Source organism: Bufo bufo, chromosome 7 (assembly GCF_905171765.1).
Source record: "Bufo bufo chromosome 7, aBufBuf1.1, whole genome shotgun sequence".
Lineage (NCBI taxonomy): Eukaryota > Metazoa > Chordata > Amphibia > Anura > Bufonidae > Bufo > Bufo bufo.
The window spans coordinates 30,081,354-30,106,829 of NC_053395.1; the positions used below are offsets into that span (position 1 = coordinate 30,081,354).

General features: G+C 49.8%; 1 protein-coding gene across 3 annotated transcripts in view; it reads left to right on the forward strand.

Annotated features, from left to right (window-relative positions):
* Positions 1–1,397: 1,397 nt before the first annotated feature.
* The window catches only part of COG7 (component of oligomeric golgi complex 7), a 49,052-nt gene continuing 24,973 nt past the window's right edge, over positions 1,398–25,476 (forward strand). The window contains exons 1-8 of one of the 3 annotated variants that reach the window (XM_040439327.1): positions 1,398–1,497; positions 2,902–3,084; positions 7,757–7,905; positions 7,992–8,108; positions 10,293–10,461; positions 11,943–12,025; positions 15,421–15,543; positions 24,423–24,621. In XM_040439327.1, coding sequence (XP_040295261.1) covers positions 2,919–3,084; positions 7,757–7,905; positions 7,992–8,108; positions 10,293–10,461; positions 11,943–12,025; positions 15,421–15,543; positions 24,423–24,621 — 1,006 coding nt within the window. In that variant the 5' untranslated portion in view covers positions 1,398–1,497; positions 2,902–2,918. Of the gene's footprint in view, positions 1,502–2,901; positions 3,085–7,756; positions 7,906–7,991; positions 8,109–10,292; positions 10,462–11,942; positions 12,026–15,420; positions 15,544–24,422; positions 24,622–25,476 lie in introns of all 3 variants that reach the window. The other 2 variants (XM_040439326.1, XM_040439328.1) reach the window with 2 other exon arrangements.

The window sequence follows — 25,476 nt, forward strand, 5'->3', positions numbered from 1 at the left end:
CAGGCTACCTCTGGCGAGCACATGGAGGGCTGTGCGGCCTTCCAAAGAAATGCCACCCCACACCATTACTGACCCAATGCCAAACCGGTGATGCTGGAGGATGTTGCAGGCAGCAGAACGTTCTCCACGGCGTCTCCAGACTCGGTCACGTGTGCTCAGTGTGAACCTGCTTTCATCTGTGAAGAGCACAGGGCGCCAGTGGTGAATTTGCCAATCTTGGTCTTCTCTGGCAAATGCCAAACGTCCTGCACGGTGTTGGGCTGTAAGCACAACCCCCACCTGTGGACGTCGGGCCCTCATATCACCCTCATGGAGTCTGTTTCTGACCGTTTGAGCAGACACATGCACATCTGGCCTGCTGGAGGTCATTTTGCAGGGCTCTGGCAGTGCTCCTCCTGTTCCTCCTTGCACAAAGGCGGAGGTAGCGGTCCTGCTGCTGGGTTGTTGCCCTCCTACGGCCTTCTCCACGTCTTCTGATGTACTGGCCTGTCTCCTGGTAGCGCCTCCATGCTCTGGACACTACGCTGACAGACACAGCAAACCTTCTTGCCACAGCTCGCATTGATGTGCCATCCTGGATAAGCTGCACTACCTGAGCCACTTGTGTGGGTTGTAGACTCTGTCTCATGCTACCACTAGAGTGAAAGCACCGCCAGCATTCAAAAGTGACCAAAACATCAGCCAGGAAGCATAGGAACTGAGAAGTGGTCTGTGGTCACCACCTGCAGAACCACTCCTTTATTGGGGGTGTCTTGCTAATTGCCTATAATTTCCACCTGTTGTCTATCCCATTTGCACAACAGCATGTGAAATTGATTGTCACTCAGTGTTGCTTCCTAAGTGGACAGTTTGATTTCACAGAAGTGTGATTGACTTGGAGTTACATTGTGTTGTTTAAGTGTTCCCTTTATTTTTTTGAGCAGTGTAGAAGTGAATGGAGCAGTGGATGCGCTCTACCACTCCATTCAGAGATTGGATGCCGCACATGTAACAGGTCAGCCAGTGTCATAGGTACAAATCCGCAGACAAGTCTGGTCCTGATCAGGTTAACACTGCTGCATTGATTAAACTGCAGATTTTGCTGGGGGAAGCTGCAGTCAGGCTCAGACCTGGGGCAAAAACCTGAGGATTTCCTAATAGGGCAGACATGGACAGAGGATGGGCCGATGTGACATCCCCTTTAACGTGGACAATTCCTTGAAGAGTTATCAGCTGGTGCACAACAATCCCACCAAGTTAAAACAGCACACACTTCATCTTCACTACATCATTTATTTCACAGCTTTATTTGTACGAGGAACTGTTACTAGAAATTCACAGCGGAACGAATGTCAAGTGTTAAGTTTCCGAGCGGCGCCTAAACTTAACTGACCAGGAAGTGACGTCATGCTTCGTGTCACCATGGCTCCCAACCCGGAAGTGCAGCGCTGGCAGGGACTACGGAAACCGGAGAACTGAGTAAAAGTGTCCGTTTGAACTGGGCACCTGGCTCTGCTCGTAGGTATCCGGAGGCGGCGCTGTTGAGCTGTTCGTGGTTCCTTTTTGCAGGCAGAATGGTTCTCTGTATGTTGTCACTAGTTCATCTTGGTGCACTACACGTCCCAGGAGTGACTGTGAGAGTAGGCGGAGACTACTGAGAGGTCATGATGATGCACGATGCCTGGGCCTGTGGGGGAGATTTATTAAAACTGGTGGAAAACGAAAACGGGTTTAGTTGCTCATAGCAACCAATCAGATTTCACCTTTCATTTTTTTAAAGAAGCTCTGAAAATGAAAGGTGGAATCTGATTGGTTGCTATCGGCAACTAAGCCAGTTTTCCTTTCCAGCACTTTTTGATCCCCTGCACACAATGCGACTTTCTGCACGTATCCTGCACTGAGAGCCGCATACAAAATCCTCATCTGGTGCATGTCTGCAACCCTGTTCACACGCTCAAATCTCAGGCATTATTTCTGCTGTGGAAGCACCTGGCCTGTCCGCTTAGCACCAGTATTAGCCCCTTTGAATGACAGTGGGGGTCTTCCTTGTACAGATTAGCAGCCGCCCGAAACCTAAGGGTCGGCCTTGGATTTCTGCTCCAGAAAATACGTCCTACAGGTATATTCACACCCAGCAGATTTGTGGCAGACGTTTCTACCACTCAGTTTTAAGGCATCTGTTTAATGAATACGTTTTTTGTATACGTTAAGCGGATGGTAAAAACGTAATGTGAACCCAGCCTTAAAAGAAGAAAACCGTACATGAGGTTTATCTAATCTCTTACACTTTGCTGGTGCCGTGTCACACTGCGGTTTTTCATCACAAAAATCCACTTGGAAAAACCGCGAGTATTTCACACCGTGCGCAGGTGTCCTTAGGGCGTATTCACACGCAGCAGAAATTTAGGGAAGGACGCCGACCACAATAGGCTGGGTTTTGTGACCGCATTGCTGGCGGGATCGCATTGGGTGCTCCAGTGCCATGCGGGTAAAATACGCAGCATAAATTGACACTCCGCAGATTGAAAAGCGGCAGGCAAATCGCACCGCGGGTATTCTCCACAGTATGGGGCTGAGAAATCTCATCCACTTTGCTGGCGCTGTGAATTTGCAGTGATACCTCGTGTGTCCCCCTCCAAGGGCGCTGGCAGCATAGTCATTAGTGGTGTCTGTCTAGGACACGACGATCAGTGGGGGTCACAGCAGTTACACCCACAGCGGTTGGATATGGGGGGGGGGGGGCTGTATGAGCAGCAGGGCTTACCCCAGTAGGCAGGGGTCCTCAACGCAGACCCCATCTACCAGATATGTATGGCATGCCCTTTAAATTGCACCTCCATTTTCTTTCTGTAAAGGCCGCAGTATCACCTCCATATTAACAGCCCAGACAACATTGTGTAGATAGTTTCCATTTTGTCTTAGCAGGCCGTCCCTCCGGGATGGATTTCTCAAGGTTCCTCGCTGATGACTTTGAGGTGAAGGATTGGGTGAATGCTGCTTTCAAGTCCGTACAGAAGGATGCTGCAGGGAAGGTGGACGCACAAGCGTCGACTCTGGTTATGAAACTCCAGCTCTTCATCCAGGAGGTCAACAACTCAGTGGAAGGTATTTAGGACCTGTCCTGACTGTCCTCCCTCTGCACCGTCAATGGCTGTTGGCCAAACGCTCGGTAAGGCTACTTTCACACTGGCGTTTTGGCTTTCCGTTTGTGAGATCCGTTCAGGGCTCTCACAAGCGGTCCAAAACGGATCAGTTTTGCCCTAACGCATTCTGAATGGAAAAGGATCCGCTCAGAATGCATCAGTTTGCCTCCGATCAGTCTCCATTCCGCTTTGGTGCTGCTTGCAGCGTTTTTGTGTCCGTCTGACGAACCTGAGCCAAACGGATCCGTTCTAACACACAATGTAAGTCAATGGGGACGAATCCGTTTTCACTGGCACAATAGAAAACTGATCCGTCCTCCATTGACTTTCAATGGTGTTCAAGAGGGATCCGTCTTGGCTATGTTAAAGATAATACAAACGGATCAGTTCTGAACGGATGCAGACGGTTCTATTATCTGAACGGATCCGTCTGTGCAGATCCATGACGGATCCGCACCAAACGCAAGTGTGAAAGTAGCCTAAGCTGACCACTATTTTTCCCGACACAACCCTCCCCCTTTCCCCCACACTCACATACATTCAGACAAGTGTGTATGTTCTTCCAATGGGGAGAGACAAGTCAGCTGCTGTCAGGCACCTCTGGAGGTCTTTGTCCAGGGAGAACCAAGGATCGAGCATGTTAAAAATCAACATGGTTGCCTCAACATCATTTTTTATCGGTGACGAGTTGGCACAGACCATAAACACTGGATAGTTGCTTGGTCCTGCTGAAATCGCCATATTCAGAGAACTCTGCATTTATGCAGGCGATCACCTTTAGGGCTCATGCACATGACCGCATTTATTTTGCGGTCCGCAAAACACAGATCTGCAAAAGAAACGGATGACATCCTTGTGATCGTGTTGCATTCGTTCCATTGTAACAATGCCCGACCTTGTCTGCAAAAGGGACAAGAATAGGACATTTTTTCATTTTTTTTTGTGGAATGCACAGACTCATTTCCATTTTTCTTTCAAGCCCCATTGAAGGGAATGGTTCCACATGCGAACCTTTAAAGGGGTTGTCTTATCATGGACAATGGGGGCATATCGCTAGGATATGCCCCCATTGTCTTATAGGTGCGGGTCCCAGCGATATCGCACCTATATCGAGAACGGAACCTCGCAAGTGAAGGTAGGCGCACTGCGCATGTGCAGCCGCCCTCCATTCATTTTTTAGCTTGGCTATTTCCATCGGCCCCATAGAAATGAATGGGAGCGGGGGGCATGCGGGGTACGCTCCCATTCACTTCTATGGGGAGCCGGCTTGGTGGTGGCCGGACCGGAGTCCTCCAGCCACCACCTTGCGGGGCTCCGTTCTCGATATAGGTGCGGGTCCCAGTGGTGGGACCCGCACCTATAAGACAATGGGGGCATATCCTAGCGATATGCCCCAGTTGTCTATGATGAGACAACCCCTTTTAAAAAAAAATGGAAACTGAAAAAAAATCCGTTCTTGTGCATGATAAAGGGGTTCTCTGGAAATAATGGCATTTTATCTATTTCCCGCTGCCTGCCTCCTGAAACAGACAATTCATACTCTCTGTCATTCTGGTCCCTGGAGTGGCACTGTGTGGGCACAGTCACATGCACTGCTGCAGCCAATGACTGACTTCAGCGGTGACGTAGCCACAAGCGGCACATCACTGATGAAGCCAGTCATTGGCTGCAGCGGAGCACATGACCATGCCCACACAGCACCGGGGACTGGAAGATGAAGATAGTGGAGGCAGCGGGGAAGGATTGGAGCAGGTAAGTATGAATCTTCTGTTTCAGAAGGCAGGCTGCGGGTATTAGATAAAAGAAGTCATTCTTCCCAGAAAACCCCTTTAAGGTGGCCATACACATTAAATCAACTTCATCTGGACCTGCCATTCTAACTGGTGTTAACCATCTAATGTGTGTGGAGGTTTCCTGACTCCGACATCAGGTATTGGGTGAGGTAGGATCGTGAGATGGATTTCAACTGTTCTCAAAGGAGATTGGCAGCAACTTATTGCCCTCCCCCTGATGAAAGCACACACATGCACCCTCGGCCGAGGGTGCATGTGTAGGGGGGGTGTCAGGAGGTATAGCTTTTAGCATATATTCTATTCGGCCAGTGGCTTTCTCAGTTGTATGGCCGCCTTATGTCAGTCGTTATTATCATATTCTTTTCTAAAGTAGTGGTTCAATCTATAATGTTTGCCCCAAAAATGCAATGGCAAATATGGGTAGTCTGTTCTGCTGAATAAGCGCTCCCCTGCCTCAGACATCTAACCCGGCCCTGACAATCTCACACCGGATCCACTGTTTCGAGTAGCAGCACAAGCGCAGAGTTTCTGTTACCAGAGCAGTGACTGTGCATGCGCCGCCTTACTTCTAAAAGCAATGAAAAGTTTGTGGATACAGCTCCTATGCGGATCTCTGTGTTCTCGTGGTTGAGGGAGTTTTCCAGGACCAACCAAAATTGTGCTAAAATCTAGGGACCTTCTAAAATTAAAACAATAATCAGTACTCACTTGCTCGATCTCCTGCATGGCGTCACAGCTCCGGTGCTCCTGGTCATCTTTTTTTTCTAGGGCTGTATCAATGATATCATCAACTACTACTCCACATGATCTCTGCGGCCAATCACTGGCTTCAGTGATCACCTGAGGTAGTCAGATGTGTCAGCTCTGCAATGCCAGTTTCGTGATGACTACCTGACTACCTCATTTGACCGCTGAGGCCAGTGATTGAGTGCTACTCCCTTCTGATCCTGCAGTCCTGTGCTACTCCCTTCTGATCCTGCAGTCCCGTGTTACTCCCTTCTGATCCTGCAGTCCTGTGCTACTCCCTTCTGATCCCGCAGTCCTGTGTTACTCCCTTCTGATCCCGCAGTCCTGTGTTACTCCCTTCTGATCCCGCAGTCCTGTGTTACTCCCTTCTGATCCTGCAGTCCTGTGTTACTCCCTTCTGATCCTGCAGTCCTGTGCTACTCCCTTCTGATCCTGCAGTCCTGTGTTACTCCCTTCTGATCCTGCAGTCCTGTGTTACTCCCTTCTGATCCTGCAGTCCTGTGTTACTCCCTTCTGATCCTGCAGTCCTGTGTTAATCCCATCTGATCCTGCCGTCCTGTGTTACTTCCTTCTGATCCCGCAGTCCTGTGTTACTCCCTTCTGATCCTGCAGTCCTGTGCTACTCCCTTCTGATCCTGCAGTCCAGTGTTACTCCCTTCTGATCCTGCAGCCCGTGTTACTCCCTTCTGATCCTGCAGCCCCGTGTTACTCCCTTCTGATCCTGCAGCCCCGTGTTACTCCCTTCTGATCCTGCAGTCCCGTGTTACTCCCTTCTGATCCTGCAGTCCCGTGTTACTCCCTTCTGATCCTGCAGTCCCGTGTTACTCCCTTCTGATCCTGCAGTCCCGTGTTACTCCCTTCTGATCCTGCAGTCCCGTGTTACTCCCTTCTGATCCTGCAGCCCCGTGTTACTCCCTTCTGATCCTGCAGCCCCGTGTTACTCCCTTCTGATCCTGCAGCCCCGTGTTACTCCCTTCTGATCCTGCAGCCCCGTGTTACTCCCTTCTGATCCTGCAGCCCCGTGTTACTCCCTTCTGATCCTGCAGCCCCGTGTTACTCCCTTCTGATCCTGCAGCCCCGTGTTACTCCCTTCTGATCCCGCAGCCCCGTGTTACTCCCTTCTGATCCTGCCGTCCTGTGTTACTTCCTTCTGATCCCGCAGTCCTGTGTTACTCCCTTCTGATCCTGCAGTCCTGTGCTACTCCCTTCTGATCCTGCAGTCCAGTGTTACTCCCTTCTGATCCTGCAGCCCGTGTTACTCCCTTCTGATCCTGCAGCCCCGTGTTACTCCCTTCTGATCCTGCAGCCCCGTGTTACTCCCTTCTGATCCTGCAGTCCCGTGTTACTCCCTTCTGATCCTGCAGTCCCGTGTTACTCCCTTCTGATCCTGCAGTCCCGTGTTACTCCCTTCTGATCCTGCAGTCCCGTGTTACTCCCTTCTGATCCTGCAGTCCCGTGTTACTCCCTTCTGATCCTGCAGCCCCGTGTTACTCCCTTCTGATCCTGCAGCCCCGTGTTACTCCCTTCTGATCCTGCAGCCCCGTGTTACTCCCTTCTGATCCTGCAGCCCCGTGTTACTCCCTTCTGATCCTGCAGCCCCGTGTTACTCTCTTCTGATCCTGCAGCCCCGTGTTACTCCCTTCTGATCCTGCAGCCCCGTGTTACTCCCTTCTGATCCCGCAGCCCCGTGTTACTCCCTTCTGATCCTGCAGTCCCGTGTTACTCCCTTCTGATCCTGCAGCCCCGTGTTACTCCCTTCTGATCCTGCAGCCCCGTGTTACTCCCTTCTGATCCTGCAGTCCCGTGTTACTCCCTTCTGATCCTGCAGCCCCGTGTTACTCCCTTCTGATCCTGCAGCCCCGTGTTACTCCCTTCTGATCCTGCAGCCCCGTGTTACTCCCTTCTGATCCTGCAGTCCCGTGTTACTCTATTCTGATCCTGCAGCCCCGTGTTACTCCCTTCTGATCCTGCAGCCCCGTGTTACTCCCTTCTGATCCTGCAGCCCCGTGTCCTTACAGTTCTTCTAAGCTGAGTATTTGTGTACCCTTACACCATGCGATACCACCCCTTTAGTGACATTAATGTTCCCCACAGAGAGCAGCCATCAGGCCCTGCAGAACATGCCGCGAGTGTTACGTGACGTGGAGGCTCTCCGGCAGGAAGCAGCTTTTTTGAAGGAGCAGATGATTCTTGTGAAGGAGGATATCAAGAAGTTTGAGCAGGACACTGCACAGTCTATGCAGGTGAGAAGTAGTTGCTCATATACAGGGTCATTTGGAGAACATTTTGGCACCCCTCCTCTTGATCTGACTGGTGCTTGTATCTCTAGGTCCTTGTGGAGATGGATAAAGTGAAGTCGCGGATGCAGTTGGCCGCGGAATCCCTTCAAGAAGCTGACAAGTGGAGTACTCTCAGTGCAGACATCGAAGAGACCTTTAAGACTCAGGTATTTTATTTATAAAGGACATATACAGTATTTCACCCACCATAGATATCGCTTATATGTTTTACTCCTAGGATGTGGCCTGTTTTGGGCCTTTTTTTTTTTTCATTGACTTGTTTGACGGTGGGGTGGAGGAGCTTCAATTCCATCATTGCTTTTTTCACTTTTTTTACATTTTTATACCATTTGTTGTAAGGTATAAAAACAATTCAGTTTTATTCTACAGGTCATAAGGCTTCCAATAATTTCTTTGCTGTAGCTTCATAAAAGTTAGTTTTTTTGTGGGACGAGTTCATGTCATACATACATATGTCATTGATTAGCTTTTATTTTTTTGGTGAGTTTAATGGGGGGGGGGGGGGGGGAGTGTAATTTCAGTGTTTTTATTTTTTTATTTTATTTTAACAGCATTCACTGTGTGGCATCAAACATAATATTTTTTCCACTATTTTACCACTTTTTAGGGATTTTAATGAGAGTGGATTTATAATTTTTTTTTTTTATGGTTAGATTTATTGTACTGTACAGTTTTAACCTTTAGGGGGTCATTTACTATACTGAAATACGCCTAAATTAGGCATATTTCAGGCGCAGATGGTGGCGCAAGGGTTAGTTGTGTCGCTATCTGCGAATTCGCCTGGTCTAAAATTGTGGGCGGGGAAGGGGACAGGCTGGCAGGGCCTTCTCATTCACCATTTTCGGCATAGAAAATTATCTAAATGTAAGACAACAAGGAAGCTGTCTTATATTTAGAACTAACGCTGGTTGCGCCAAAGTTATGGAGAGGCCTGCGCCTCTTCATAACTTCGGCGGATCCGCCGCCAGCACAGGGCCTTTATTAAGACCGGCGTCTAAAACACCAGTCTCAATAAATGTGCCCCTTAGTTTTTTTTATTCTGTTTAATTTCTTAGCTGCTGCAGGCCCTATTGACCGCAGCATCTAAGGTTTTGAATGGTTGGGATACACATGACATAACTTTGTGGTGTGCAAAGACAGTTCATTGACGTACAGTTAGATTGTGGTGCACCAAGAGGTTAAATGGCCAATAATAAACCAATGCATATAGGCTTTAAAGTGGTATGTCACTTATACTAGAGTGGAGTTGTTACAGGAAGAAAACAGCCTTTTTTTTTTTTTTTATATATATAATGTCACACAACCCCTTAAAATTTGTTATACTGGACCCAGTGGGTCCCGCGAAAACACCTTAATTGCACAGAACACATCTGTAGGAGAAAGTTTGTAATATATTTGCCGTTCCAAAGTTGCATAAATTGGCTGCTCGGGAGCTCAGTCGTGTGACGCTCTTTTTCTGAAAGTCTACCTTCCACCGATGTAACGTCCTTCACCAGGTTTCCAGCCTGGGCTATGGACGGGACGTCACTTCTGCTGTGGACAGGCCAGAGCTACTCCCCTACCTGGCGCATACGCAGATGAGGTGGACTCAGGAGTTTGTATATGCCGCACCCTCTCTGATTGACAGCGCCAGGTGTTGTTTACACTGCCCGATCCTGTCAATCAAAGTGCAGAGGGCGCGGCAGTTGTAGAGAGAGCAGAGCCTCTAGGTGTAATGGCAACGCCCCCGTTGCTCCTAGAGGCTCATTTGCATATATTAAATCATGTTTCTCAGCAATGCGGGCACATATGTACATGGGACCAACACAGATGCCTTCAGCTGCCAAGTGCACTTGTAACAGGTCAGCCAGTGTCATAGGTGCAAAACTACTGACAGATGCCCTTTAAGGTGTCTTTGCAGGGCCTGCTAGGCTTGGTAAACCACCTGGATCTCCACTTTTGATGCCACGTTATAGAATACATTATAGAATTAAAAGAATACCTATTCCTCCTGAGAAAACCTCCTCTCATTGCCGTGCAGCCAGCGCCATTGAGATGTCATGTCACATGGCCACCGCGGCCAGCCATGGAAAGTCTCCACTTGTTATGGTCATGAGATGTGACGTCTCGTTGGACATTATGTCACCACCTTGAGGCGCATCAGCAAAACCTTCTGTAGGCCGTATGGCTGGAAATAGTCTTTTCCAGTACTGGGAGGACATTCAGATATATTTTCTGTGCAGTGAAGACATTTTCTGAAACTTCACCTGGATCTCAAAAATACTTTAATATTTTGCGTTCCTCCTGTGGGGGGAGCAGTAAGACAAGCCTGAGGGTCTTCTCTTTTACAGAACATAACTGTGATTTCTGAGAAGCTGACCAGTATGCAGGTGAGCCTCACTATGCTGGTGGACACCCCAGATTACTCCGAAAAATGTGTCTACCTGGAGGCCCTGAAGAATCGATTGGAAGCCATGTGCAGCCCCCAGATAGTTGCAGCTTTAAATAGCCAATCCACAGGTAAGATTGGGTACCCCATACAATGCAGTCTGCGGAATCTCATCTGTAGATTTGCTGAGAATCGAATGTCAATCTAATGCATTTTTTCTGCCAAGATGTTGCCTGCCATTCATACTTATGGCTCCCGTCGTAGGGAGAACATCGTTTATGGAGTATAGTTTATTTTGTCTTCTAGAAGGAGAGCCACACTTTGTAGCGGCCCCCCAATATATGTCGTTGTGACCCCCCCCCCCCTCTCTAGTGTCCATATTACCTAATAGGGCATACGAACGGGAGTTGTACTAGCTGTACTGCCGCAGTACACCTTTGTTGACAGCAGGTGGCGCAGTTGCACTAAATACATATTTTTATGTGACCCACAAATATGAAATTAAAATTCTGACTAATAAGTGAGAGCCCAAGACATCTGACTGGTTGGATTAGTTAAGATTAATAAGTAATGACATTTATGTCTTAAAAGTAGAAAATTGCCAGGTATTGCAAGTTTGAAATAGGGAGGACAGACAGAGGCAGATGGGGAACTTAAAGTGGCGCTGGAAAAAAACCTTAAAGGGGTTGTCTCATCTGAGACAATGGAGGCATATCGCTAGGATATGCCCCCATTGTCTTATAGGTCCCTGAAAGTGGCGGAGGGCGCACTGCGCATGCGCAGCTCCCCTCCATTCATTTCTATGGGGTGCCAAAAGTAGCCGAGCCAGCCAAGCTATTTCTGTTGGGCCCATAGAAGCGAATGGGAGGGGTGACCGGTCGTGCGCGTTGTGCTCCCATTCACTTCTATGGGGAGAGCGCTTGGTGGTGGCCGGACCAGAGTCCTCCAGCCACCACTTTGCAGGGTTCCATTCTCGATATAGGTGCGGGTCCCAGCTGTAGGACCCGCACCTCTCAGACAATGGGGGCATATCCTAGCAATATGCCCTAATTGTCTCAGATGAGACAACCCCCTTTAAAGTGGCTCCATATTGTAGGTTGGTCCAAACTGACAGGAGTAGGCAGAGCCAGTCAGACTGTACTGCTGAATACAATACCGCTCCAGAAGCACCAAATATCACAGCGCAGCACAAAACGACCATGAGGAGAGCTTGGGCGGTCCCCAGGGCATCGGCCCACCGGGAAATTTCCCTGTAGGGTCTATGGCCAATCCTCTCCAGAGGACGGGATTCGCAGATAGTTGTCTGTGTATTGGGGTGGCTCAACTCTCCCCAAACCCATTAGGGAAGAAGGATTTGGGCAGGTTAGCTTTTTTTTCTGTCTGATTGTTCTTTGTTCTGAAACGAGCAGTGACAGAGGTGTCTGGCGGGCACCTATCTCCCTCCATAGTTATACCATCTCCATTTGGCTGAGCTGAATGCTCCTTTTAATATGGTATTAAGTAAGGATGGTGTTCATTGAACACTTAACCATCATGGGGTTTGGCAACAGACTTCATTTTATTTTAATAATCCACCCACCGTGTTTCATGCACTCTTGTCTTATATTCACAGACCAGGCAAAAATGTTTGTGAAGGTTTTTAGTGAGATTGACCGGATGCCGCAGCTGCTGGCGTACTACTACAAGTGCCACAAGGTATGTGAAGTGCAGGATTCTCTCTCTGACTTTCATTCACCTGTCCACAAGTATTCTCACTCGCCACCCTTAGTGTTGCTGCTGGTTAAAATATTTTGAGCACAGGAATCTTAGAAGTTATCTCTGTAGTGTTTCCCAGAGTGCATTGTAGTGTGAGCCGGAAAAGGCTTATGACCCCCCAAGAGAGCGTGAAAGGGAAATTGTGTGAATCATTTAGCCCACAAGCGACCATATTTGCTTAATTAGTTGAAAGGTTACGCATGCGGTCAGTTTCTGAGCTGTTATCACGCCCACTCTTGCTTGATTGATGTGCAGCATGGCATGTAAAGTCGATTTCAATAGGCACTCATTCGCTTGAATGGGAGCTGCAGCAACCCGGCATGGCCCTCTCAGTGGACGAGGAGATGTGCTTGTGCCTCTGATCGTGCGGCTGCCGGTTGTCGGACACCCACTAATCCTTAGGATAGGTCATCAATATCTATATCCCGGAAAACCCCTATAATCTGTGTATACATCTTCTCCGAATTAGATAATTCAGGGTAAGATTGAAAACCTTAAAAATCTTACCATGGAGCCATACTGTCCAATTGCCCAAAACATAAAAAAAAAAAAAAAAAGAAGGGCCTGGAGGAAGGGGCTGTGACCTCTTCCTTGGCCTGTGACGTCAAGTCCGTCTTTGTGCGGCTGAGTCCCATTTAGGTAAATGGGACTGAGCTGCAATAGCGAGCACAGCCACTATACAGTGTACGCCGCTACACTATTAAGAGGATGCAACGCTGGTCCAAGGGAACACACTGCTGCCCTTTAAAGGGGTTATCCAATCCCAAAACTGCCCCCAAATGCCCGGGCCCCTCACACAGATTGTAATTACCTCGCTCCCCGACACCCGCTTCGCTGCTGCTGCATCTCCGCATCATGCGGATCAAAACATGCTAGGGGGCTTGTTCCCGTTGTGCCCTGCTATCGGCTGACTGCCCTCCCCCCCCCCCCCCCCCCTGCCGCAGAAGCTCCGCAGGTGCCGGGGAGCACGATAAATACAACCTGTGTGAGCGGCCTGGTCTATGTGGCTGTGGAGAAAAGCTGGTAACGCGATCTGCATTTATGTAAGCTTACATAGTCACTGGCGTCTATTATAGTATTAATGTAATAGGGCCTCAGCCCTACACTTGCTTTTGAGGATTGGGGCTGAGTGAGGTTGTTGCTAGCATGCTAGGAATTTTCCACTTAACAGCATTTATCACTTTTCTACAGGACAGAGAAATGTATGATTTCTGGGCCCCCGACAGATTATGAGAATGGGGGTCCATTTGTGAATGAAGCGGTGGTGCGCATGCGTGACCACTGCTCCCCTCAGTGGGACTGCCGGAGGTAGGCCAGAGCTTCTACCTCTGGTTATAAAATGATTGTTCAACTTTTATAGCCAGTCTGTCTCATCACAGACAATGGGGATATCGCTAGGCTATGCCCCCATTGTCTTATAGGTGCGGGTCCCACTGCTGGGACCTGCACCTATATCGAGAGTGGAACCCCGAAAGTGTTGGCAGGGCGCACTGCGCATGCGCAGCTGCCCTCTATTCATTTTCTATGGGGCAGCCGAAAATAGCCGAGCGCTGGCTCGGCTATTTCCGTCGGGCCCATAGAAGTGAATGGGTGCATTCACTTCTATGGGGAGCGACCTTGGTGGTGGCCGAACCGGAGTCCTCCAGACGCCACCTTGCACCATGGTCACTAATTGTGGTGTCTGGCGTCCTGTGGCATGCTGGAAATTATAATGACCTACAGTTGCTTTTGTGGATCTACGGGGGTTGGGTTTTCCAATTAAAGGGGTGGTTACACTGCAGCAAATGGCATTTATCATGTAGACAGAATTCCCGTAACACATATTGCCTCCTTTGCTGGTTGGATTCATTTTTCCATCACATTATACACTGCCTGTTTCCAGAGGTGACGACCAGCCTGCAGTCCAGCAGCGATAGTTGTGCCTGCAGACTATAGTAAAAAGCACTGGCCGGCTCCGTGGGGGCACGCATGCGCAGGATCTCCATGCCTGGCCAACTTGTATCCTGCGCTGCAGTGGTGGCCGTCACCCCTGGAAATCCACACAGGGGAAAATACCATGGGAGTCTACACTGTTCTGTCCAAGGATGAATTATTTGGAGCTCTATTTGCTTCATTCAGTTGAATAGCTCCATTGTGGTATCCGTTTGAATACTGTTTTTAGGTACCTAAATGTACACCCCTGAAGAAAAGCCCGGCGGAGTGCTAAACACAGTAATTCCTGCAAATCCGTTGTAAAATCCACAGCAGACTTTTCCCCCTGTATTTTACTTACTTAGGATTGGCAGATATCCTAATTCCCTGTTGTGATGTTATTTTCGGAGAAGCCCCCGTTAGTTTTAGGAGTGACGCAATAGTAACCTGCAGAGCTGGAGGGGTGTGAGTTTGCCTGTTAGTAGGCCGCCGCCACCATACTTAGATCATTGCCCCCTTTGCTGTGTGAATGACCCTTGGAAGTGATGGCATGCCATGCCGACGTCCTCTGAGACATCAGTACAGTACATACTGTAACACAGGGTAGCCTCAGTGACGCGTCTTCGATCCGTGCCAGCTGTACAGGTACATGACGTAGCCGTGACCCCTTCTTTGCCAACACGGGTGGAGCTTATTTGAAACGGGCCGTTGCTGATAACTTAAAAAGCTCTTCTTATCGTCATAAGCCAACATTCCCTATAAAACCTTGGGTACACGTGTGTGGCAAGATCTTGACCTTACCCTGTTCAGGACTGTGCGGCAGCCAAAGCACTCCCCGTGTCATTCTGGAGCAGGTCCAGTCCATATCCATTGTCATTTTTTAGTCTGAATTTGCCCCTTTAAAGGGTTGTCGCGTCAGAGATTCCCCTCTATCGACCATTGCACAGAACTGCTGCAGAGGATGAGAGTTGCAGTTGGCTCTGTGTGATACCGTGGTTGTCAGGGGTAGGCTGACACAGGATATTGGTTTTCCACACAAGACAAACCCTTTTAAGGATTTTATCACAGGATTGTATTATCCGCTGCCTCCTAAATAATAGACAGCTTGTCTCCCTTAGAGCATGCTAGGAGTTGTAGTGTCGCAACAACTTGAAAGCCATGCTTTGGGAGGCCTGTGGTTTAGAGATTCAGCGCCTCGCGCAGGACTCAAACATGGACGGCTGTAGAATCCCCAGCAGAGGTCCGAGGCTGACCCCTGCATTCCTGCTGCCGACTTGCGTTTGTACATGTCACGGACCCAAACGCGGATTTAGCTCCATTCAATGTAATGTGTATGATGATCGTCTGTATACAGTGCTGCTGAGTATAAGGAAAAGTTACCCGTTCTGTAGTGTTCTCCCCAATAATGCTGTGCTCCCCATCAGGTTCAGCTGGTATCAGCGTGGCAGGAACTTTGTCAGAGCGAGATGTCCCTGGATCGGCAGCTGACGGAGTTTTATGACACCTTGCTCAGTGCATGGCACACACAGCTTCAGTGGGTCTCGCAGGTAGGTGGTGTCTCTAGTCATGAATTGCATTCCTCTGGCTCTACAGAGCTTCTGAAAAACGACCCCTCCGTGTTACTGGCGGGAACAGGGACAGATAAGCTGCTCTATAGTACGAGGTCCCCAGCAAGCCTCTCCCAGATCTAATATTCCTGTGTGTGTCTATTAGGCTAGGTTCACATTAGCGCAATTTTGCTGCTTTTCTGTTGTGGTATAGGAAAAAAAGGCTCGACGCCAATGGTGCCCGACTGTTCCCATTGACTATAATGGGGTCTGTCAGGTCTCTGTTATGGTTATGATTACAGTTAAGGTATGATTAATATATATATAGTGTGTGTGTGTGTGTATATATATATATATATATATATATATATATATATATAATGTGTATATATATATATAATATATATACTGTGTGTATATATAATATACATATATATTATTTGTGGTCGTCGCTAAAATACGAACTTGGGCAGCGCGCCTGCCTAGAACCTAAACCGGCTGGTGTGTGCCTGGAGCCAGGTACGAGAGCAGCCTAAAAGGGGGCAAAAAGGAAATCAACATAGTTAAGGTACAAGACTTTATTACCTTATAATACCAATGACCGAAACGCCTGCGAAATCGCCACCCGTGGGTTAGGTATGTATCTGGTGAAGCAAGACGAACGCCACCTTCCCATCTTTCGGATGACATGGGCGGGGACCCCATGCCGGGAAGCCGCTCCAATGCGGAAGGAATGGCCGGATATAGCGCCGGGGTCAAACCCCAAGCCAGCAGCAACCGTGCGGATGTGGCTGATGAACTGCGCCGCGGTGAGAGCGCCATCGAGATGTGGTAGTAGAGGGCTGTGAGGTGGAGCATCCTGGAGGGCGAGCATGAGCTGGCCAAACACCTGTACCGGGCACCATTTATTACCAGTCGGGAAAAACTGAACCTCCACCTGTTTGACTAGTCTTGGTGGAAATTAACTTCAGCGTGTAATGGTCTAGATTCCGCACCAGCTGTTGTCTGTGCAGACTGCACCGCCCTGCCGTACTGCAAGTGAACTCGCCTGGCCTAAGGAAGCCGTAAATACATGGCAGCTTTAAAGACCAAGCTGGAGAAGGGCCCAAAAGGAGCACCATTCAGGGCTGAAGACAATCTCCGGAACATCTCCTTAGTGACGCCCTGTCTGCGGGACAGGGGATTGGGCCTACCCTTCTTGACCCCTCGCAAGATGGCCTTAATCGCGTGCGCAGAAAAAATGGACCCGCCCCCTGGGTTGCGGAGCATGGTGTGGTGTTGGACGCCCGCCAGGTACAACTTAATGGTATTGTAGGAGAGGTGTAACTGGTGGTGACAATTGGGAATGAAGGCCATGATGAAAGGAATGTCCGCCAGGCCACCCTGCGGGTGCAGACACAAAGACTCCTGGAAGGTTCTCAGGCCTGAAAGATAGTTCCTCGCCGTACTGGGGGCGAGGGACTGCTGCGCCAGGTCTCTTGCCGAAGAGACGAGCATGCCTAGTCCATTGTCAGGGAACTGAAAGCCGGGGTGGGATATCTGAGCGGCTCGGCCTTTGGCATGACCTGAAAAAAGAGTGTGAAATTAAACCTGGATAGTGCGTCAGCTGCCACATTTTGCTGACCCGGAATGTGGCTACAATGCACATAAAAGTTGTGGGACAGGGCCAGCCAAACCAGCTAGCGCAATAGTGCCATGATTTTGGGGGACTTGGCCCTGCCCTTGGCTAAGATGTCGACTAAGGCCTGGTTGTCTGTCACGAACATCACTGGCAAGTTAGCCCAGAGGTGACCCCATGCCTGGGCTGCTGCAACGATGGGGTACAATTCCAACAGGGAGGAGGTGCGGATGGACTCGGCCTCCTCTAGGATAGAAGTGGGCCAACGGTCCGCTAGCCAACGGGGACCCCAAATAGCCGCGTAGCCGCAGGATGCAGCAGCGTCCGAAAAAATAGTCTGGCAGGAGGGAGACCAAGGGGACACAAAAAAAGAGACGCCGTTCCATCGGGACAGGAACAATTCCCACATGGCCAGGTCTGCCATGGCCTGGCCGTCCAACCGGATGACGCTGTCCTGCTCGGGTGCTGAGGGAAGAAGCTGGAGCAGCCTGGACACGAAAGTCCTCCCCTGGGGCATGATCCTAGAGGCAAAATTGAGCCGCCCCAGAAGAGATTGCAACTCGACTCTAGTGAGGCACCCCGTGGAAGCCGCCTGGGAAATGACCTCCCGACACTAAGCGAGTTTCTCTTCCGGGAGGCTGGCCTGCAATAGAACCGAATGCAGGACGATGCCCAGGAATGAGACCCTCGTGGCGGGACCCTCAGTCTTTGACTCCGCGACCGGAACAGCCAGACTGGCGAACATCTCCAGGAGGACGGTGAGAATGCCAGACCCGCCCTTCGGGTCCTCCACGACTAGAAAGTCATCGAGGTAGTGGATGACTGACCGGAGGTTCCCGTGATGGACCAAGATCCAATGTAGCGCCTTGGCCAGTTGGTCGAATAACCAGGGGCTACTCTTGGATCCAAACGTGAGTCTGTCGGCGAAAAAATACTGCCCGGCCCACTCAATGCCGTAGAACTGCCACAACTGAGGTTGGATGGGAAGGAGCTTAAACGCATCGGCGATGTCCACCTTTGCCAATCAAGCGCCCTTACCATGCAACAGGATGGCCTGAATTGCGTCGTCCACTGAGGAGTAACGCATGGCAAATTCCTCCGAGGGAATCGGGGAATTAAGGCTAGGGATTCCGGAAACATAAGGGGCGGACAGGTCATAAATCAACCTTTTTTTTATTGGTATTTTTCTTCGATACTAAGCCGATGGGGTTGATTCGCCATGAAGAAAACGGGATGAGCGGGAAAGGGCCTATGAGAAACCCTTTAGCCACTTCCGACTGGAGCAACTGGCTAGTTGCTGGAGGGTCCAGGGTGGCCGACAGCAGATTCCTGCCTTCCCAGGGAACCTGTGGCAGCGTGATGAGCCCTGTGTGGAACCCCTGGCGGAAGCCCGCCAACAGGAACGCCACAAAGTCCTGATCATGGTGATCCTGAAGGAGCGCCGCCAAGAGGTCCACGTTAATGTCGGCTAGTCAGGACCCTTTAGCAGACTTTTTGGGGCAGGCGGACCGTGGATGGGCCTGAAGCACAGGGAGCAGACGTGGAGGGATCTGCAGCTGGCATAAGAGCACCCCCCTGAGTTGAAATTGTTGCAGACCTGGCTTTTTCCCAAGTAGACAATGGGTCTGCCCAGTCTGTCAGTGGAGGGATTAGACGGAAAAGACCCGGAGGTGCCCGGGAGGGCCCTGTCCTGAGACAGGTGGGCGCTATTTGGGCACCATTCAGAAGAGTGGAAGATTGATTGACACGTCGCACAGTTGGGAGCCCTGAGGCCAGCGAAGTGACGACAGAAGAGCTCCGTGTCAATCAAAGACCAGCTGGTGACATACTGGAATTGCGCCAACGCTGCCGCCGCCTTAGCCGAAAAGTAACGATGGTAGTCGTAGAAGGCCGACCCACCATACTTGTGCCCCAGGTCAGTGGCCAGGTACAAGTAGCTGTCCAGCTCTTCTCTCCTCTCCGGCTGTGCGGTGCAGATGATGTCTCTGAAGAGGCTGAAAGCCAAGACAAACTCAGGGCTTGTCAACTTGCGGTTAAGCCGCAAGTCCTTGGCCCGGAGGACCACCGACACATCGCCACAGTTGATGACCCTGTTCTCGGGTACGTCTTGAGCGGCAATGAGGATTGACGCCAGGTTGACATCTTTCCCTGCCAGAATGTCTCTTTTGAGGTTGTCGGGAATGAAGTGAGAGGGGGACACCTGGGGAATGGGCCTTGGCGTACCTGTAGCCAGCCAACCCGATGTAAATGGTGCCATCAGCGGGACGGGTGCCATGGGTGGCCGGGATTCCCGCTCTGAAACCCTTGCCCGAACGTCTGCTACCGAGTCGACCAAGGATTTTAGGGTCGAATGTAGCTGCACCAGTGACAACTGGATGGATGACGCCTCCTGCTGCACCGCCGAAGTGCTGGGGCTGGTCATGAGCAGTTTGTACAGCTCTGCCTTCCTTGCGGTGGCCGGGTGCGGAATGCCTCTTCGGTTCAGCTCAGCCAATAGCTTTGGTATGGTCCAGCTCCGAAGGGATGATGGACCCGCCTGGCCTGATATGATCGAGCCGGTGACGGACAGGCCGTCCTCCATATCCGAAGCACGAGACATGGCAGTGCTGCTAGAAAACAAAAGGCATGACAAATAGAGGGAAAAAAAACGAGAGGGTGATGACGGAATGGTATTTGAATTGGTGCACGATAGAGAAACACGTACCGGAATAAGAACCCGTAGGATGGCTCAGTAGAACCTGACCTAGCCGGACAGATGAAGGGACAATTAAAAGCGTGAACATGATCTGACCGGGACCCCGGCGGAGTCAGTGCGAACTTACCTGAATAGGACTGATTGGAATGGAAAAATAGGAAAAACCCCTGTAAATAAAGTAACAGGCGAAAATTTGAAAGTGCAGAGGAAACGGGTGACCTCAAACCTGTTGGAACCAGGCGAACTGGCCAGGATGGGGCGCACCCCTAGGTCAAGTAACCATCTGAGCGCATCGGACCGGATACTTGACCGGAGAGAGCCGCCTGAGCGTACCAGGCGGTTGACAGAAGAGAAAGTGCGTAGCCATGAGATAGAAGCTGCGCGTAGCAGCGGAGGGCGGCAGACTGACATGGTAACCTTGGAGCCATGGAAAGCAAAGAACGACCGGGGGAGCCGCCGAAGGATGGCCCCTTAGAAAGACTCGGATAAGACAAAGGACAGGTGCGTGAAACCCATGTGTTAGAGAGGAAACATGAAGACCTGGGCGTACCAGGAATGTACCGTGCCCTGGGCGAACCAGGGGAGACAATGTGACAAAACCAGAACCGTGACAAGACCACCGACAGTGCCCTGGAGACAAAATAAGCGGCTATGACATGACGACAATAGTGGCCTGGGCGTGACCAGGTGCCAGAAAGCGCGAGGGAAGCCTAGCGAGTTCTGCGCAGGATACCCACCCTGCTAGGTTACAGATGGTGCACCCCAATGCAGTGCCCCTGTTTTCTTTTTTTTTTTACTGATATTGCGGGTTTTGTACTTCCATGGGTTTTTATTTTTTAATTTTTTAATAATGCGTTTTTTTTTTTTTTTTTTCTACTGAAATTGCATTTTTTTTTTTTTTTTTTATTGCAGGTTTTGTTTTTCCTAATGTTTTTTTTTTTTTTTTACCATGACAGGGATGGTCGGACTGGGAGACTCATGCCCAGGGGCCCACCCCTAGCAGGGCCAGGACCACGCAGCGACCTGGAGATCCTAAACCCTCATGCCTGGGTGTTTGCTAGCAGACTGGCTACCAGCTTGTGTGGTCCGAGCGAAGGACTGTACAGGGACCCATGGGTGGTATGAAGACCTATGTGGAATGATAACATGAGGGCCAGCATGCGGGGAGAAGCCCGACAAGTACCAGTTATTCTCCCTCCTTTCCCTATCAGGCCTGGCTGCCTGTGTGCCTGCGCTCCACGTGGAACGCAAGCCGACATAGCAGACAAGGAGCCCGGCCAGGGGGTGAGTGACAGCAATGCCTGTGCCGGAAGGCGAGTGCATTCCACCCTGGAACGCACGCCTCCGTGCGCCGTCCTCTTGGCAGAAGGAGCGAGCCGGCCAACCAGCCTCCCCCACGAACCCCCCTCCCCAAGGATGGAGAAAGCCGAGCCAGCTCCAAGGTGCGTGCCGAGCCGCCAGCTGCCGGAAGGCAGGGGGAACGGGCGGTGACCGGAACCAGGAAGCGCGTGCGTTCCACGCTGGAACGCACCCGCTGAATGAAGCGGCGGTAAGGAGCCGGACTGCCGCTGTCCTCTGCTCCGCAAAAGTGCCTCATACTTACCCACTAGAAGAGAAGAACTCTGCGCGAGGCGGCCGGAGGAACAAGGAGACACACGTGGCAAACACAAGTGCAAAATCCATGAACCGGAACGCCTACTAAGGTGAGGGAAGAGGGGTTTATAGCCCCTCCCACAAATGCAGGCTGAACTTCAGCCTTACCAACATGACTCAGGATAGGTCATCAATATCTGATTGACGGGGGGTTTGACACCAGGCACCACCACCAATCGGTTTGAAGAGGCTGCAGCGCACTGTTGTGCTACGGCGTCCTCACAGTGTACCAGCCCTCATCCTTGGTATTCACGTGGGGTTGAAAATAAAGGAAATAGATATAAAATGTACACATGAATCCCGCCAGTTCTTTATTAGCCAAAGTAGGACTGCTGGCATCCATGGATTATATTAAGACCCATTGATCTCTGAGAGCCATGTAGGACCACCCGCCGGCCTCATTTTCAGTGAGCCCACTTCATGAAAATGGGCTATAACAAAAAAAAAAATTTAATTTTCCCCAGAATAGATGGTACGAGGGACTGAACGTTTTTTGCCATCTTCACATTTACTCTCCTCCTATGTAGAGATGAAGTGCATTTAAGTAAAACACCTTCACTCACGAAGCGCAATTGCGGCAAATAATCACAGATGAAATTATCCAGCAATTTAAGGTTAGTCCCTGGGAAGTGGTGTGCAAAGACGTATCTCTCAGGGAAAGAGAACCATCTCGCTCACGCCACCTTTTGAAAGTGACTCCCTATCGCTCAGTCCGACTTTCTAACAAGCCTTGGGACATGACAAGGAAAAATAGCCAAGCCAAATATCCAACCATATTTTCCCCTGTGTCCCAAGGCTTGTTATAAAGTCAGACTTTGACACGTGGGGAGCCACTTTCAAAAGGTGGCGCTAGCGAGTTGGTTCTCGGAAAGACCTCTTTGCGTATTATTTTCCCATGGAGCATTGCCAATAAGTCTCTAGACACAGCGGGTCCCTTTAAGGAGAGCCAGTACCAACCCTAAGCTGCATCGCTGGGAAGTGGAAACCTTCGATTGTGATGTAGATTGACCTGCACTCCGTAACGATCCGTGCTTCACTGCTCCGTCCTGATATAAGCACTTGATAAATTTTATGGCCTGTCCACCGGGCACCTGCGGTCTGAACCTGATGTTCTAATTGATGCTTCACTTATCTGATGGGCGGCTGCACATTCCCACAGCCTAATTATACCACAGACCTGAAAGGATGTAGGTCACTTTATGCCCCCTTATTTAGACCTACTGTAAAATGAGAGACCCTCCTCCTCATAAACCCTCATTTCCCCGTGGTACAGTAAAGCTCTTCACATTTAGTGAATTTTTTTTTTTCCTTTTTTCTTTTTAATGTGTCGAGACCTAAGAGATCGCTATCTGGCTTGTAGGAATGCAAGGTAGATATGCATCTCTCACCTGCCCTTGACATGAATTGTTATGCAGCCTCATGCACACAGCACCTGTCATACTGATATAATGGGATCCTGGTGACCATGTGAACTTGTAATACATTTATATGGGGTATTCCCATTTTTAGCATATACACACGATATGCTGTAAATGTTTGATAGTGATGAGCAAATCCGAACTTCTCCAGGTTCGGTTGGGTTAGGAATTCCGTTATAGGTTCCGTTATAATGGAATTCATAGACTGAATACAAAAGGGAAGCCTTTAAGAGGCATTCCGTTTTGAGCCGTCATAATAGACGTCTATGGCCCAGCATAACGGATCCGTCTGGTTTCCGTTATGCAGGTCTTTGTTTTCCGTCCAGCCTAACGGAAACCAGACAGATCCGTTATCCTTGGCCATCGACTTCTGTTATGACAGATCAAAATGGAGCGCCTCTTAAAGGCTTCCGTTTTGCATTCTGTCTATGAATTCCGTTATATTCCTTTATAATGGAACCAATAATAGAATTCCGGACCCACCAGAACCTTAGTTCGCTCATCCCTAGCAGTGATGGCCAGTTCGCAGTGTTCGCCTGCGAACACATGCAGGCTGCCACCTTGACTCACCCGTCCGGCGATGCACAGGTAAGCCCTTACCTGTGCCGCGAGCCGGTCTGAAATCAAATGCGGTCACCGGGAGCAGGCAGTTCCGAGAACAGCCGCCGGGGGCCTTCATCGGGCTGTTTTCGGAACTGCCTGCTCCCTGTGACCGCATTTGATTTCAGACCGGCTCGCGGCACAGGCACAGGTAAGGGCTTACCTATGCATCGCCGGCCGGGGGAGTCAAGATGGCAGCCCGCATGTGCTTGCAGGCGAACACTGCGAGCTGGCTATCACTGATCCCTAGTTCCTGGACCCACTGTTGCAGGATCAGGAGAACAGGTGTCCTTCCCGGTAGACCTTATTAGAGAGATCGTTGAGCAAATCCTTCTCCATTGATATCCTTAGGAAAAGTGGCCTCATGGCAGCTTAATGGGTTAATCTGCTGTATCCAGGCCGGTGAGCGATACCCTGAAAGCATAGACGTCGCAGTGATCATCCAAGCGTTGAGGTTAAAATGTATTAAAAATGTGCATGGTCAGAATAAATGCCATTCATTCCTCCGACCCCCATTTTTTTTTCTAACATTATAGGATCTCTGTAAAGCAGACAGTGTCAGCAGGTTTTAATTATCCCATTCACCTCACAGCGGTGTAGTAGTGTGCAGCCTGCCCTATAGGGCGTATTCTGTGGTCTACCTGTGTAGGCCAAAACCATGGGGTACTAGCTTTACGAGTGATCAGACCCACATTCTAATCACAGCCAATAGGGATGACGGGCCTGTCGTCACAATAAACTAGAAGCATAAAAGCAACAAATATGGCGGCTTGTGGCACAAAGACGCCCATGATTAGCCCTGGAGGAATGGGGTTTATTGCCTTACAAACTTCTGCAAGCACTTTAGCCGCATGCGTAAGATTTAAACCTCATAGGATTTTTCTACTTGTCACAGATTTTTAAGAAGCCTCATGAAGTGGTGACTGTTCTGCTGATACAGACCCTCGCCGCCATGGTGCCATCCATCCCCGTCTGTCTAAGCTCAGCCATGGAGAGGACGAGTCCCGAGCATAAGCTCAGCACCTTGCTGGAGCTTTTCCAGGCCACCGGTCACTTTGCTAAGGCTCTGGAAGCTGCCATCATGCCTCGTATCGGTAAGAGGTGGTCGTGTGTCACCTGGAGACGTTCAATGTTATTTTACTCCAAGGCGCGGCTCTTAACTCATTGAAACTTTTTGTTTCTTGAACAACTTTTTGAAGATGTTTATCCACAAGGATCTCCAGCTATTAGTGTTCCTTGACCTCCATTCTGCAAGGGAAGTAGAGAGGTGGAAATTCTACTAAGGGAACTGCTATATGGCAACGCTGGTCACGGCCATGATCGCAGGGGCATTGCAGTGTAGTGGTGATCCCGTAAAAATTTATGTCACATGTGAGCCACAACTGAAACCCTTGAATTGCAAAAAATCCAACTCTGCTGCATTGTTTTTAATTCAGGGGGTCACAGGTTGCAACTCCTTTAATTTCTATGGGATCATCACTACATTCTGATGCCCCTGCGATCCTGACCGCAACCAGTGTAGCTGTTTAACTGTACCTTTAGGCTAGGGCTACCTGGCGACTTTGGTTGCGTACAAATCGGGCACCCAAAAAAAGTGTGCATTTACCTGTGACTTGCTGTCCGTGACAGTTTTATGGTGTGCTTTGCTTGTGAGTCGTGGGTGATTTTTTGACTTTCGACACCCATCAGACAAATTGTTGCAATCACACATGATTTAAATGGCATGTGAATGACAACCTGCAAGATTTGATGTTTTGAGACTGTCACATTACAGTCATGTTATGTTGCAGTTGTGACCATGTTCACAATCTTTACGTGCAACCTCTGACGCGCAGCTATAGTCGGTGTGTAGCCCTAGCCTTTAGGAAATGACTGAGACCTCGTTCTTCTAATAAGTGGGAGTCCTAGATTTGTTCCTCCATCTATCAGACATTCAATGTGGTCCATCA